Raw genomic sequence first — 13,837 nt, forward strand, 5'->3', positions numbered from 1 at the left:
CCGAGAGCCTCTGTAATCAACATTTAATGGCGCTCACGACATCCTTTTGTGCACCAATATTCTCACAGAAGTTAAGGACAGAGGTCTAGATTTAGTAAGCCTTGTCCCAAATAGGTCTCCATTATCTTGTTAGACTACAGTACGTAGTAGTTTGTCTGTTTGTCTTTTCCTGAAAAATGTATGTAACTTTGGTTTTGCAGCAACTACATTTAAAGCGCACCAAGAAACAAACCCATAACTTCCAAACCTCATTACAATTTTGGCTCATTTACAAAAACTTCAAATCCAGGCAACTACAAATGGCATAAGGTAGGTATTTCAGATCAACCTCAAGTCTTTTGCTTTTGAGATCTGCCAACACTTAGTGGCAAACCTGGTAAACGGACAGCTGTAAAACTTGCAGTGCAGCAGATTCTGTCAAAAGGGCACATCAAGGACACAGACACAAAAATAGAAATGGGACATCTTGCACCACTGCAAACCCCATGCACATTGGAGCCACAAGACAGCACGGTTAGAAAACGTGGAAACTTCAAATCATTCTGCTTTGTGATAAATGTAATGAAAAAACAAACAAACAAACAAACATCTACACAGATTTTTTAAAAGTTATTCATTCATCAAACTGTACACTTTAAAACTTTACAAAGGTTACTTTTGGTATTTTCATTTTGTTAAGCAGTTATCAATCATTTGGCTGCAGCTTCTAGGTGTACCAAAATCATCTGTTACACCTAGAAAAAAACAAAAAAACAAATTGGCATGCAAATAGTAAAAGAATGTATGATACTGGCAATGTAAGGCACAATTAAACAGCGTACTACACATCGCTTATTACTATGTCACTTCAATAAACAATAACTCCAAGCTCCATCACAGTATGTGTGATAAACATTCACAATCTTGGCATTTGGTTGCAATTCTTAACATTCAGTATACAGCCACCCTCCTACTCCAGGCAGCAGAGACAAACAGTTCATTATTTTTCCACATATAAATGTTTATGATTTGTTTCCCTGCTATTTTGCTTGAAGACAAACATGGTAACTGGATTCCTGACTCACACTTCATCTGTGCTTCATTGGACAATTTTATATAGATATATATATAATAAAGGTTCTTATTACAACTACACGGCTCTGTTTGCTCCTTCCTCTGAGGATTTTATTCAAATTTAAAAAGCAAAATAACAAAATAATACTTAAGAGAAAAATGTGACAGCTGATTGCAACTTCATCCACATTCAATAACAGAAGACAATGGTTAATGGTTAAGGCCTGGACCATCTAACTACAGCTAGACCATCACATGGTAAATAAAGGGAAAACATTATAATTTAAAATGATTTAAAATATATAACTTACATTGTTTTTATAATTGAAATCACACATTTTAACATATACATGTGATCTTATTTGCAGCAATAAATGCAAATATATTGTGCTCGAATTTGAATCAGAAATAAAACATGACATCAGACAACCTTTATTTATGTCAATATGATAGCAACGATTGCAAACACTGACAAAACAGGAACATTTGGAGACAAAAATGCACATTCACTTCTGGAGTGACTTTATTTTTTGTTGCGTTTTGACGTGTAACTGTATCTGAAGGAAGTGGCAGACGGAGAAGATGGCGGACTTCTTTCTTTTTGACTTTGAGTGGTGAGTTATTGACATGTGTTGTAGATCTGGATCTGTTTGTTGATGTCATGGAGGATGCTTTTCATCTTGTCCTCCAAACCGTCTAGCTGACGAGCCTTCCCCTCCAGTTTCTTCTGGTTTTCCTCATAGTTTTTTTCCAACTCTGCAGAATCCAGACATTTCAGGAATGGTTACACAGCGAGACATTAGCTGATCGGGTCTTGGCTTTTAAACACACAAAATATCTAATCTGGAGTATCTGGAAAAATGTTCTCACTGTCAATTTTAGACTGTTTTTAAAACACTGTGAATTAACATTTGGAGTTCCTCAGGGACCAATTGTAGGACCCAAATGTTTTCAGTCATATACATGTTCTTCATTTAGTATTCACATGATAAGGAATGACAGCCAAATAAAGCTAAATATCTATTCTGTTGCCACGAAACCTACTGATGCTCTTAGATGTATTTTAGATTTGTATTTTAATGCTTTGCAACCAAAAAGGCCACAACTCAAGTATTTTACATAGATTTTTAAGCTGAAAGAAAGAGAAATGTTATGAATGAATGTGTCAATCATAAAGGGAATGTTATGATCGACACAGAATTTAGCCTGGAAGGAACAGTGTGACATTTAAAATGTTAATTTTATAAAAATTAATCACACCATATTTAATTTAATTAATAACAATTTTGATTTTTTTTTTTTTTTGCTTCAATGGATGTTCTAAATTCAGTTAATAATTGTGGAGCAAAAGTTGTCAGCTTAATATACTGAAGTTCTCTGCTGATGTGATCTGAGTATGTGAGTATGTTGAGCAGGTATGTTAGTCTTTGAAAAGTCATGTTTATATCAAACATAGTGTATATATTTACACAAGTACTAATGTCTTCTGTTTGGTAAGGTTTATTTGCCTTTTGTCCACATTATTCTTTTCATAACTGATCATTTTGTTGTATTAATGTCGTTTAAAGACTTGTATTCTTAGAGTGTTGTCAGTCACCACACATTTTAAAAATGTACACATGTTGCCTACAAGTCAAGATTGACATAATTTAGACAAAATTTGATAAATGTATTGCATCAACTGTTTCTTTGCAACTATCTGCTTTTGTCCTCCAGACACTCACAGACATTAATAAGTACCTGCAAGCCTCTGTAGCTTTTTCTGGGCATCTTTCAGAAGTTCCTTGGCTTCATCTCTGAGTCTCTCTGCCCTTTTCTTGGCATCCTGCACAGCCTTGGCTTTAGTGTCAACCCGCTGCTGTACCTCATTGTATTTATCTGTCAACTGACCATCCAGAATCTGCGCAGAAAGACATCTTCTTTTATAACAGACATGTCTGGTTGTTATGAAGCACACACAAACACAAACACACACCTGCTTGGCTTCATTTGCCTTGTCCCGTGCCATGGTAGCTGTCTCTTCAGCTCGGGCAGCTGCCATGCTGTTGCTGGCACGTTTGGTCTTCAAGGCATTGATCTCACGTCTCAGTGTGTTGAGGCGGGCCACGGCATCATTAAGGTTCATCTCACCATCGGATGTTTCTGACTCAATCTGCGTAGAGTGGGTAAAAGAAGTAAAGTTCTTTCTGAATTGAAATTAACGTTATCTAACTGGGATAACTGTCATTATCCCTTATGTGCAAGTAATTTCTCTAAGCATGTTGATCAGCTTGCATATGTTTTGGTCCCTGAAATTTCACGAATAAAAAAAAAAGCCAAACAAAAAAACTCTTTTAATCTATGGTTATGTATTTTATAACCACTAGGGGGCAGCAGAAACATGCTATAAACAAAACACTGTGATATGTATATTTATCTTTTATAATTAGGGTCATTAAAATCTAGTTTAATTTTTTTATTTTGTTTTTGCCTGCTGAAAAAGGAAGCTGTCCAACAGACACAACTCTTAACTTCCTAAACTATATTTTTTTTATGTAAAATGCTTAAAGAAATAACCTGTTGTTCAGTTAAGCTCTACTGTGGCTCACAGCCACTGACCAGAGAGATTCTGCAACAACAAACAAAATAGCAGAAATATGACCTTTACGGAAGAAAACCTTTTAAACTTTTCTTTGGGACAAAGTCTGCAAAATTTTCAAACTTTCATTTTTGTTTTTATTTGGGCACTAAACATGAGGTTTTTGTGTTCTACTGACCACTAGAATGAAATTGCTTTAAGATAACTGTACATATAAGTGCACAAAGGCATTTGAAGTTTTCATCATCACCATATTTGTGCTTTGAAATGTGACTAGTGAGGAGCAGAAATGACTGTGAAACCAAGGCCACGGCTCTGCTCTTACATTAGAGACTTGTCACACAGTGGGCTCATCCCAAAGCGACGCTGTTTTATCATCTTTTTTGTCAGTAATGTTGAGCATCATTAATCAAATTAACATCATGTTGGATTCAGTAAGAATAACATTTAGCAAATGAGACCAGTATACCAGCGTGTGCATTATATCCATACAGATTATGTATGCAGCTAGCTAAAGAAGCTTGCTAATTAGCTGATAATTTAGCACTCAACCCCTTTCATCCATATACAGCAATTTTGGGCTCTAAAAAACTAACATGATGTTGGTCAAAATACTAACACTGAAACTTTAAAACTAGGAATCCAAAACCAATGAGTGATGTCACAGCGACTACATCCATCTTTTGTATACAGGCAATGCCCACAATATACATAAGTGTTATGAATTTTTGCTAACCTCTGTCAGCCGTTTTTTAGTCTCCCCGATGTCAGCTCTGGCTTTTGTTATGGCTTTCTCTGCTGAAGTCTGGGCATTCTTAGCATCCACCAAGGCCTGTTCCACTGTCTCTGCTGTCGTCTTCACCCCCTCAGCATGATGCCTTCACAACAATGAAGCGTTAATGACTGCAAGTAGCACAAATAACTCTATACCGATACATTATAATACAGTTTTAAATCTAACTACCTCGCCCTTTTGGCATCCAGCAGCAGTTGTTCGGCCTTGCGGACATCATCCTGCGTCTGCTGCAGGATGGCATCCACATTTGAAAGGCTGTGGACCCGCTCCTTGATTTCATCAGCGAGATGCTTGATTTGAATGGGTGAAGCTGGAATGGAGAGCTCCAACACACGGTTTGCCACTGCCTCAATACTATCTGGGTCTGCGCCTTCCTCTGAGAGAGATATATCAGGATTATTAGGAGGCTAGATTATCAGGTAACATCAATATTCAACAAGGTTTCAGTGATAAATAAATAAATCTTTTGAAGATTACGTGTGAGAAAGTCCCTGATCTGTTTGATGAGGTCTCTCAGGTCATTATTGGAACGCTCCACTTTGTTCTTGGTAGTGGCGGCTTTATCCAGAGCTGCCTTGGCTTTACCCTTAGCCTCCTCTGCCTGTGTTTTAGCCTCTGCCACCTGGATAAAGACACAAATGTTTATATCTTTGATAGGGAGATTTACAACTGCACTTATTACTGTGGGTGCAATCAAAATGTTTGGTTACTAGAGTAACCTCAATTCTCTGAAAATCAAGCGAAGTGTCTCACTATAGAAATCACCTTCTGCAAGCTCCTCACACTTCTGTCTGTTTCTCAACCTACTGAGCAAACTGGTCAGACACAGAACTGACCCAAGCTCTTAATGTTAATATTTGGGATAGGGATGCAAGCCTTGTGGCAGAGAAGGATGGTTAAAAATTCCTCCACATTGATATGTCAGAGTGATAAAGTCATTCAACTACAAATAAAGCTTATACTTCCAGATACTGCTAGAAGTAATTCGTTTTTTGCAGGAATCCAGAGTCCTGTGAAAACCCGTTTCTCTCTCTCTCTCTCTCTCACACACACACACACACACACACACACACACACACACACACACACACACACACACACACACACACCCATCTCATCTATAGATCTGCATATACTCTCATACCTTAGTAAAGAGTCCCTCCACTTCCTTCATAGCTTTGTTCAGCTCCCTCTCTGCATGTCTGGCTTTCTCCAGGGAACTGTCAGCTACTGCCACAGCACCGTTACAGTTCAGGCCTCCACAATGACGCTTCCCCTCATCATCACGGCAACCGGCACCCCCACAGGGGCTTTCTGCACAGGGGGCATCACCTGGGGCACCACAAACCTGTTGGTATGAATGCAAATGTAATTTCACTGGTATGGATATTGCAAGTATATGTGCAGGACTCAAGTACTCCTCTAATCCACAGTGGATAGAGCCTATGTCACCTACAAAATAAATATGAGTAAATATGAAACTATATGAGTGCAGACAGCTAAACAAGAACAATAAAGAATAAAACAAACCTTCTCGTTGAGCTTCTTCATGTCCAAGCCCTGTGTTTTGGTGTTGAGCTCTCCCAGAGCACGCTTGTTTGCAGCATTTTTACGGTTGAAGTCGTCTTTCTTTGCAGCAATGAGGCGTTCAGTGCGGCGGCGTGTGTCTGCAGACTGGCTGACTGTACTGGGTTTGGTGGTGGTTGATTCATTAGCCCGCCTCTCTGCATCGCGAGACCTGTTGTAGGAGCTAAGGATGCTGTCATACGCCCCTTTAAGAAACATATTAGATGAGATGCTGATGTTATTTCTGATTGGAGTGAAAAATGGGAGGTAGATGAATTATGCAAAAAAATAATATTCTTAGATTTTATTAGACAGAAATTTAAATCAACACAGTTTTCTCACCTAAGAAGTTGGAGTTTTTAAGGATATCCAGCTGGTGGTGTAGCTGCTCTGAAGTGAGGTTAAGCTCTTTGGCCTCTCTTTCCAGAGCACTCAGCTCCTTGCTTGCCTCTGAGTTGCTGTCCTGCACGATGGTTAATTCTCCCTCAAGACTGTTTAAGGTGTCAGTGGTCTCACCAATCTGTGCTCTGGTGAGAAAGACAAACATCTGTAACATCTGTATCCACAGACAAATCTCAGTTTCTGAAAGTTGTTTTTTCTTCCCTGGTTTGCTGCATCAGTAAAAAAAAAAAAAAAAACATCTTTACCCCTTCTGTAAATGATGAAGCCTTTGATACCTGACTAAAATCACTGTAGGATTTGTATATATAAAATATGTTTGGCTTGAAAATGTAATACATGTTGATAAGATTTCAAATCAAATCAAAAAAATGTCACGGTCCTGGGTCTTCAACTCTTACTCATTCCTTTGGATTTATGAAATGTTTACATTCAAGTTTTATATTAGTTAATGTTGAGTTTAGTATTCTCTAGCGCACCTGAGTTTGTTATTTCTAGTTCAAGGTTCTTGTTTTGTTACGTTAGTTCCCTTTCGTGTCCAGTCTGTTCCTAGTCTCATCTCTGTTTCTTGTCATCAGCGTCTCCTGTTGTAGTCTGTTTAGTCTCCATGCTTTGTTATCCTTTCTGTCTCCCTGCTCATGACCCCGTGTCTGTCTGCTTTCACTGTCTAATCAATCTAACACATCTGTAGTCCTGTCCCTGTATTTAGCCCTTCCTGTTCCCATAATCTTCTGTGTTTCATCGTTTTGTCTCCCCAGTCAGTCATATATCCATGTTTGTTTATCCCCAGTCCCTGTGTCACATTTTGCCAGCAATAAAGTTGTGATTTTGAGTTTAACATTCGTCTGCTGAGTCCTGAATTCTGGGTCCATTTCCAGCCAACCACATGCCTGCTTCACATGAGACAAACAAATGAGTAGGATGTATACTTCTCTCAATACACTTCAACTGATCAGGGCAAGTTCAACAGTGTATCTTATCATTATCTTTACTCACTTACTCTAACACTGGGGAACAGGATAAACAGTCAGATGAAGCTGGTTATTAATTTTGCTAAATTAATCCCATTTACCCCGGATGTTCACATAAAGGGTTGGTGTTGCCAGCATCTAACCAAGCGGTGTTTCGCAGCACATCCTTTCTTTCACAGAAAATGATCCCTGCCACGTACTCTGGAGACGTCAAATGGTGATTAAAAATCTATAAAGACCATAACTTACAAAAAAGCGCTGTTGTAAAAAGGGGAAGAGATGATCTTGAAATGGGAAACTGACTCTGGACCCAAATGGGAAAAAGTATAAGGAAGATTTAAACTTGTACGGTGTGCCTTAGACATTCTGCAGCACAGTTTAAAGGCGCACATCATCTTCATTGGTCTAAGGACAAGTTATCAAAAATTCATATAGAACTGGACCCTAAATATGACTGCAGAGGGGCCCCAGCCACACTAATGGACATGCTTTGGTTATCTCTATAGCAACATAGATTGTGTAATAAACTTTTTAGACTTGTTCTAAAATATACACTGTATCGCTGTTCAAGACGTCCCATGATTGCCATCTCTTCTCCTGAGTAAATATGTTAATGATGTTTGATTATGTTGTTTTGCTATTTGATCTGGCAAAAGATATGATAAAAAGTCCTTGATCAAAAGGTTTTTTTATTTCTACTGCTGGTCCTGCATTTGAGAGCAGATGTTCCTAATATGGTCATCTCAGGCACACAACTCTATTTTGTGAGAAGAGAGGCTCCGCCCACCACTTTGCCAAACCTTCTGTTTACAGGTTGCTACCAGTCAGAATAATAATAAGGTGAAAGGAGCCAGAAATATTTAACTCAGACACAGGGTGGACTAAGGCACTCTGGACTGTGTGTCATGCTAAGCTATGAAAGTCGAGTCAAAGAATAAAACTATGGAGCTGGAACTGAGCATGATAAGGAAAGAAGGGTTTATGCTGAAACTATTAGCTAAGTTAAGCAATAAAATAACTGCAGATGAATCTGCTTTACCTAAGATCTTCAATAAGCTCCATTAGGGTAGTGACAGCTGCAGCAGTGGCATTGCGTGCAGTGACAATGTCCTGAGCTTGTGCCAGCTTCTCCTCCAGGTCTTTAAAGGCTTTCTCATAAGGTCCAATAAGCCCAGTGGTCTGAATCTCATGGGCACGCTCTGCAAGAGCCTTTGTGCGCGCTCCCAAGTCCTGGTAATGACAAGAAAGAGAAACAAAAGATTGGGGTTGACACCTAATCAATCAATGATTCAAGGATTAGATCCATCCTCCCTGCATTAAAGCTGAACCTGCACAATGCGATCCCAGTCCCCAAAACACTGGTGACAGGGCTGGCAGTTGGGGAACTGGCCAGAAAAGCCTCTGGCACACTGGTCACAGCGGACACCCGACACTCCCTGCTGACAAACGCAGTGGCCTGTCACTCGGTTGCACTGAGAGGTCTCAATCCCACGCCAGTTACAGTCACATGCTATAGGGGAGAAAATGAGAGGATAGTTAGTAGAGAACAACCGCAGGTAGTCTAGCAGCACCATATTAGCTTCTGTGAGTCTTCACCTGATGCTGGCTGAACACGGCACAGGAGAAGCTCTTATTTTCTTTCTCTACTTTCTTTAAGACACAAGAAGCTTTCTCTTGGCAGCCCTTCCAAACAAGCCATACTTAATCAGTCTTTTTCCAGTTCTACTGTCATGAACTTTAACGTTTAAAACACAAAGTCAGACTTCTAGAGTCTAAGAAAAAGCTCTTAGGTTTTTTGTAGTCTGTCTGAGAATTGTACAGTCTGGCCTTGGGCTGAATTTGTTGGAATGTCCATGCTGGGAAGAATGATAGCTTTCTTCACTGTTTTCTACTTGTGAACAAGTTTCTCTCTGTAGGATGATGAACTTCAAATAGTTTGGAAATGGTGTTATAACCCTTCCCTGGTTGATGGGCATGAAAAAAATTACTTCTCACAGATTAGTGATGATGTCATTCCTCCTTGTGGTAGCACACAGCTGGATGCTGCCGACCACCAAACTCCCAAAACATACATAACTGATACATAAGAATCTTTCAGCTGAATTTGAATTCAGAGAAGGTGTACGTTATTTTATACATAACTGCATATTAGCTTAAAACAATGCAAATGTACTCGTGTACAATATTGCATATAGCCCCACAAAATTTCCACAATAACAAAGAGCTTACTGCCAAAATCCAACCACACACCAAAGACAAGCTTAGTCACAAATCTCTACTATCACATTTTCTTTATAATGTCAATGTTTGTAATATTACTTTATGGTACAAAATTGTTATAAAAAGTTCAAGATTGCTTTCTGTAGGCTACAAATCACACGGATGCAACTGAGTAACCCCTGTCAAGGGTACAGCAGTGCCTAGAGGATGCAACAATACTTAAGAGGGTCTCTAAATCATAACGTTTACATTCTCAGACAGTATTCTGTGCTTGGGTCCTGCTGCTATTTTCCAAGTGTGCATTTGGAAGCGCACAGAGGTCCCAAAACAAAAGCTAGTGTGCCAAATGAAAATAGTGCAGGTGGATAAATAGTCTCCTTTTGTTGAGACCTGACTGACTAACCTGAGTGACTGTTGTCCAGTTATGGAATACATTTATTTTGAAACTCATTGTAACTAACAGCACTGTGTGCATGTGTTTATCATTCTGTAAGAATACTTTCTTGAGTGCAAACAATCTCAAAGCATGAGCAGCAAGAGTTCATCTCTTTAAATCATTTGGTCTCTTTAACACTGTTTTCTCATGTTCTTGTGTCTCACACCTCTGCACTGTGTCCTGGGGTCTCCCCAGAAGTTCTCCTGACAGTCTGTGCATGCCTTCCCTCCAAAGCCATCACGGCACTGACACTGACCAGAGAACTGCACGACAAAAAGAAATATGTCACACAAGCTCTGTATAGTGAAAGCATTCCCACTAAAAAACACAAAGTATTCCCTACCTCATTACACGCAGAGGTAACAGAGTTGTTAGGATCACAGCTGCATGGTTCACAGCCCCTCCCACTGGCCAGGTTCCAGTGGTTGGGGGCGCAGTGGTCGCACGCCAGACCTACGACATTTTGCAGACACTGGCACTGGCCTGTGGCCCGCTGGCACACGCAGTCCTCGCGCTCAATACACTGGCTGCGTTCAGTACCCAGGAAGTTACATGTGCACTCTGAAGGGGAAAAAAAGGCTAATTAAGATTTCTTTCGATTTCTGAAGTATCGCTAACGTGCAACACAGAGCTTTTTCTTTTCACAGTGAAAGTGATTCTCACTCCTGCAGTTTCGTCGGGAAGCATCCCCGAAATAGCCGCTCTTGCAGATGCCACAGTTGGGACCTTCAGTGTTGTAAAGGCACTTGTTACACTCTCCGGTCTGACTGTCACAGGCGTTCACGTCTGACATGTCTATGTTGTTGTTACACTGGCACGGCTGGCAGCGCCCTCCTGGCTGAGAGGGGTTACCGTAATAACCCGGGGCACATTCCTCACATCGGGCACCTAGGTTGGGAAAAAGAAGAAGAAATTGTCATTATTTATGGCCAGAGCAGAGAGGAAGAAGATATGATGGCAAAAATAGTTTTACATTTTACATTTTGTGCCGTGATTTTAGGATGAATGATCCGAGAAGAAGCAGGAAAGTATGAAATTCCAGTGTTAGAATCAGTAGACAATCTTGGTTTAAACAGTTATACGGCCCCTCATCATGAACAGATTCTCAAGTCCTTTCTACTAAAAGAAACCTGTTAGTCTAACACTTGGCTCAACCCATTTTTTAAAGCAAGGAAATGATTACATAAATCCAATATTTTACTAAAGCAGTCTGTTATGTAGCAGTTCTGTTACTTGCCATCACTCAAAAGTGTTTTGTTAACCAGTTTCATTAGTGAAGCATCTTTGTCCCCACATTCTTCTCTAGGACATCATACTACACCTGTGATCACATACATAATGGCTTATAATATTTACGTTCAGTGATTTTAGCATCATGCCTTCATCTGCTATGGTTTTCTGTTCTGTTTCTGTGCCTCTGCTGTGTTCCTGGTCTCATGTCCCTAGTGAAGGTTTGTTCTGTATTCTTGTTTTCCTTGTTTGTCTGTCGTGTGTTGTATGCTTGTCTTGGTTCTCTGTCACTACGTCGTCCCTATATTCCATGTCTAGTTACTTTTGTCTCTGTGCTCCATGTTTCCTCTGTTCCCGAGTCTGTCATGTTTCCACGTCTCAGTGTCTAGTCCATGTCTTTATGAATGTCTCATTTGTCCCAGCTGGGTTCCCACCTGTTCCCCCATCCTCTCGTTGTCCTGCTTGTGTATTTAAGCCCTGTGTTCGTCTCTGTCCGTTAGTTTCCCAGTTTCTGTGTGTTTTGGTTTGAGTTCATATTTCGAGTTCCTTGCTTTCGGTTTTGTTTTTTATATTTGTGAAGAATTATTTCAAGCAACAAAGCTGTTGTTTTCAGTTAAATTCCCATCTTTGAGTCCTGCGTTTTGGTCCTCATCCTGAATGAAGAACCTCAAGCTGTTTGCAGGTAAACTAGGTCTGGGTCGTCGATTTCTCTTCCAACACCACAAAGACCCAAAACATACATCACTCCTGGTGTAGACTTGTTGAAAACCACAACAACTGCAGGCTGTTCAGCAAGAAAGGATGCAAAATCCACTATTAACATCACGGGGTGCTGATAATTTTGGCCATGGTAGTTGTTTTCTTTCTTTTTTTTTATATAAGTTTGTCTGTGTGCAAACTAAGATAGCATAAGCATCTAAAATAAAACTAGGATATTTGGAAATTCCTTTCTCTGTTTTAACAGAACTTGGGGAAATAATGAAAAAATAAAATTTTGATAGGTGGCCTAATAATTCTGTCCTAATCTGTAATATACTGTATTATGTCATCAACTACTGCTACACACAGCTTTGACAGTGTCTTCATAGATTATTAGCTGTCCCTTAAAAGTTGGACATCAAAGCCGAAATACTCGGCATACCTGAGCCAAGCAGGAACTGGAGCACAGAAGAAACTTAGAGAAAGAAAGAATGAGAATGTGGGGAGAGGTAAAGTCAAGCTGCACTGGCAGCACAGACACTGAAGTACAGAGAGGATTAGACGACAGCAAAGTTGGATGGAAGACAAGAATTAAGGAGAGAGGAGGTCAAAGGGAAGAAAAAACAGTGTGGAGCAGAAAGTGGGAGCTGTGGATATACAGAAATAATCTGCATTTTTAGGGCCTGCAGTGCTCCATTATGCTTTATCTATGGAGTAAATAAAATACAAATAAATGTGTTTATCTTGATTGTATGGCCATATTGCCACAATTACTAACACTTCTCAACATCATTAATTCACAGAAACAGATGAAACCTGCTCAAAACACAAAACTGACCCAGACTCACGCCCACATTACGCTTCCTTTGCACTTTAAAAGGTTTATTTTTGTAAGAACTGCTCAAAAACACTGAATCTGGGTCAGGCCCTTGTATTAGGAGCATTTTTACAGATGTGGTTCAAATGCTATTTCTACACTTCTAATGCAGTTTAAACTTCTAATTTCAGGCGCACAAAAATCACAGACAGTCACAGAAAAGGATTTGGCATTCTTTGAGCCAGGTCTCACTCAGGAGTGCACTGTGGCACAGCACCACTGATGGGAGGGGTGCTGAAGCCATGCATGGGTAGGAATGGTGGAGCGGAAAGTGAGGGTTGGTGGGAAGGGAGCAGGGTCAACCATCATTACTCACGCTTAAAAATGTTCGCCCCGGAGCGTTTAACAATCCCTGTGCCAGTAATACAGGGGAGGGAGGAAACGATAAAGGTTACCATTCACCAGAAGCCGCTGTCAAAGAATCATCCTTACCTCGTTTCAGTTACAGCCTCTGCCCTGTCTTAACTTGTGTTATCACTGTAGCTTGTAGATTGTAAGCACTGTTTCAGATTAATATCAATCATTGAGGTTATTCAAATCACAGGATATGCTACAAAATCCAAATCAGCTACAAAAACAATGCTGATGAAGCACAAGTGACATAAAATACTAATATTTCATGGTTATCTTTAAGTGACACAACTTACAGCTGAATATACATCAGATAAGTAGTATCACAAAGTATTTATACTGTGTGCAACTAAAGCTAGCACACACACATCTGGTCTCACCAGTCAGTGTCACGTGCTGAGGATGAGGAACAAACAGAAGTTAAGGTACAGAGACAGTAGGAGAGTGCACTGACTCAGGTTTACCTGTGTATCCTTGGTTGCAGTTGCAGATGATTTGTCTGTGACGGCTGTCCTGATAACAAGACACGGCAAAGTGGCGTCCGCTGTTGGGACCATCTGGGCAGGGGCACGGACGACACTGACCGCCGGATGCTGTGCCCAAAATTGGATTGCCATAGTAACCATTGGCGCACCTACAGAAATGACAAGCTGGGTGACTC

The 13,837-nt window shown here is 40.1% G+C and overlaps 1 protein-coding gene across 3 annotated transcripts in view; it reads right to left on the bottom strand.

The window, feature by feature from the left end:
• Nucleotides 1–625: 625 nt before the first annotated feature.
• The window catches only part of lamb2 (laminin, beta 2 (laminin S)), a 44,088-nt gene continuing 30,876 nt past the window's right edge, over nucleotides 626–13,837 (bottom strand). For 2 of the 3 annotated variants that reach the window (XM_085345397.1, XM_085345398.1), the window contains 15 exons: nucleotides 13,641–13,810; nucleotides 10,683–10,907; nucleotides 10,363–10,580; nucleotides 10,186–10,282; nucleotides 8,692–8,873; nucleotides 8,403–8,593; nucleotides 6,336–6,520; nucleotides 5,958–6,199; nucleotides 5,572–5,775; nucleotides 4,905–5,049; nucleotides 4,596–4,803; nucleotides 4,368–4,509; nucleotides 3,029–3,205; nucleotides 2,794–2,953; nucleotides 626–1,809 (listed from right to left, as the gene is read on the bottom strand). In XM_085345397.1, the coding sequence (XP_085201523.1) occupies nucleotides 1,673–1,809; nucleotides 2,794–2,953; nucleotides 3,029–3,205; nucleotides 4,368–4,509; nucleotides 4,596–4,803; nucleotides 4,905–5,049; nucleotides 5,572–5,775; nucleotides 5,958–6,199; nucleotides 6,336–6,520; nucleotides 8,403–8,593; nucleotides 8,692–8,873; nucleotides 10,186–10,282; nucleotides 10,363–10,580; nucleotides 10,683–10,907; nucleotides 13,641–13,810 (2,683 nt within the window). In that variant the 3' untranslated portion in view covers nucleotides 626–1,672. Of the gene's footprint in view, nucleotides 1,810–2,793; nucleotides 2,954–3,028; nucleotides 3,206–4,367; nucleotides 4,510–4,595; nucleotides 4,804–4,904; nucleotides 5,050–5,571; nucleotides 5,776–5,957; nucleotides 6,200–6,335; nucleotides 6,521–8,402; nucleotides 8,594–8,691; nucleotides 8,874–10,185; nucleotides 10,283–10,362; nucleotides 10,581–10,682; nucleotides 10,908–13,141; nucleotides 13,178–13,640; nucleotides 13,811–13,837 lie in introns of all 3 variants that reach the window. The other variant, XM_085345399.1, reaches the window with a different exon arrangement.

This window comes from Diplotaxodon limnothrissa, linkage group LG20 (genome assembly GCF_057381915.1).
Source record: "Diplotaxodon limnothrissa isolate DT_005_m linkage group LG20, D_limnothrissa_male_GT1.1, whole genome shotgun sequence".
NCBI classification, from domain to species: Eukaryota; Metazoa; Chordata; class Actinopteri; order Cichliformes; family Cichlidae; genus Diplotaxodon; species Diplotaxodon limnothrissa.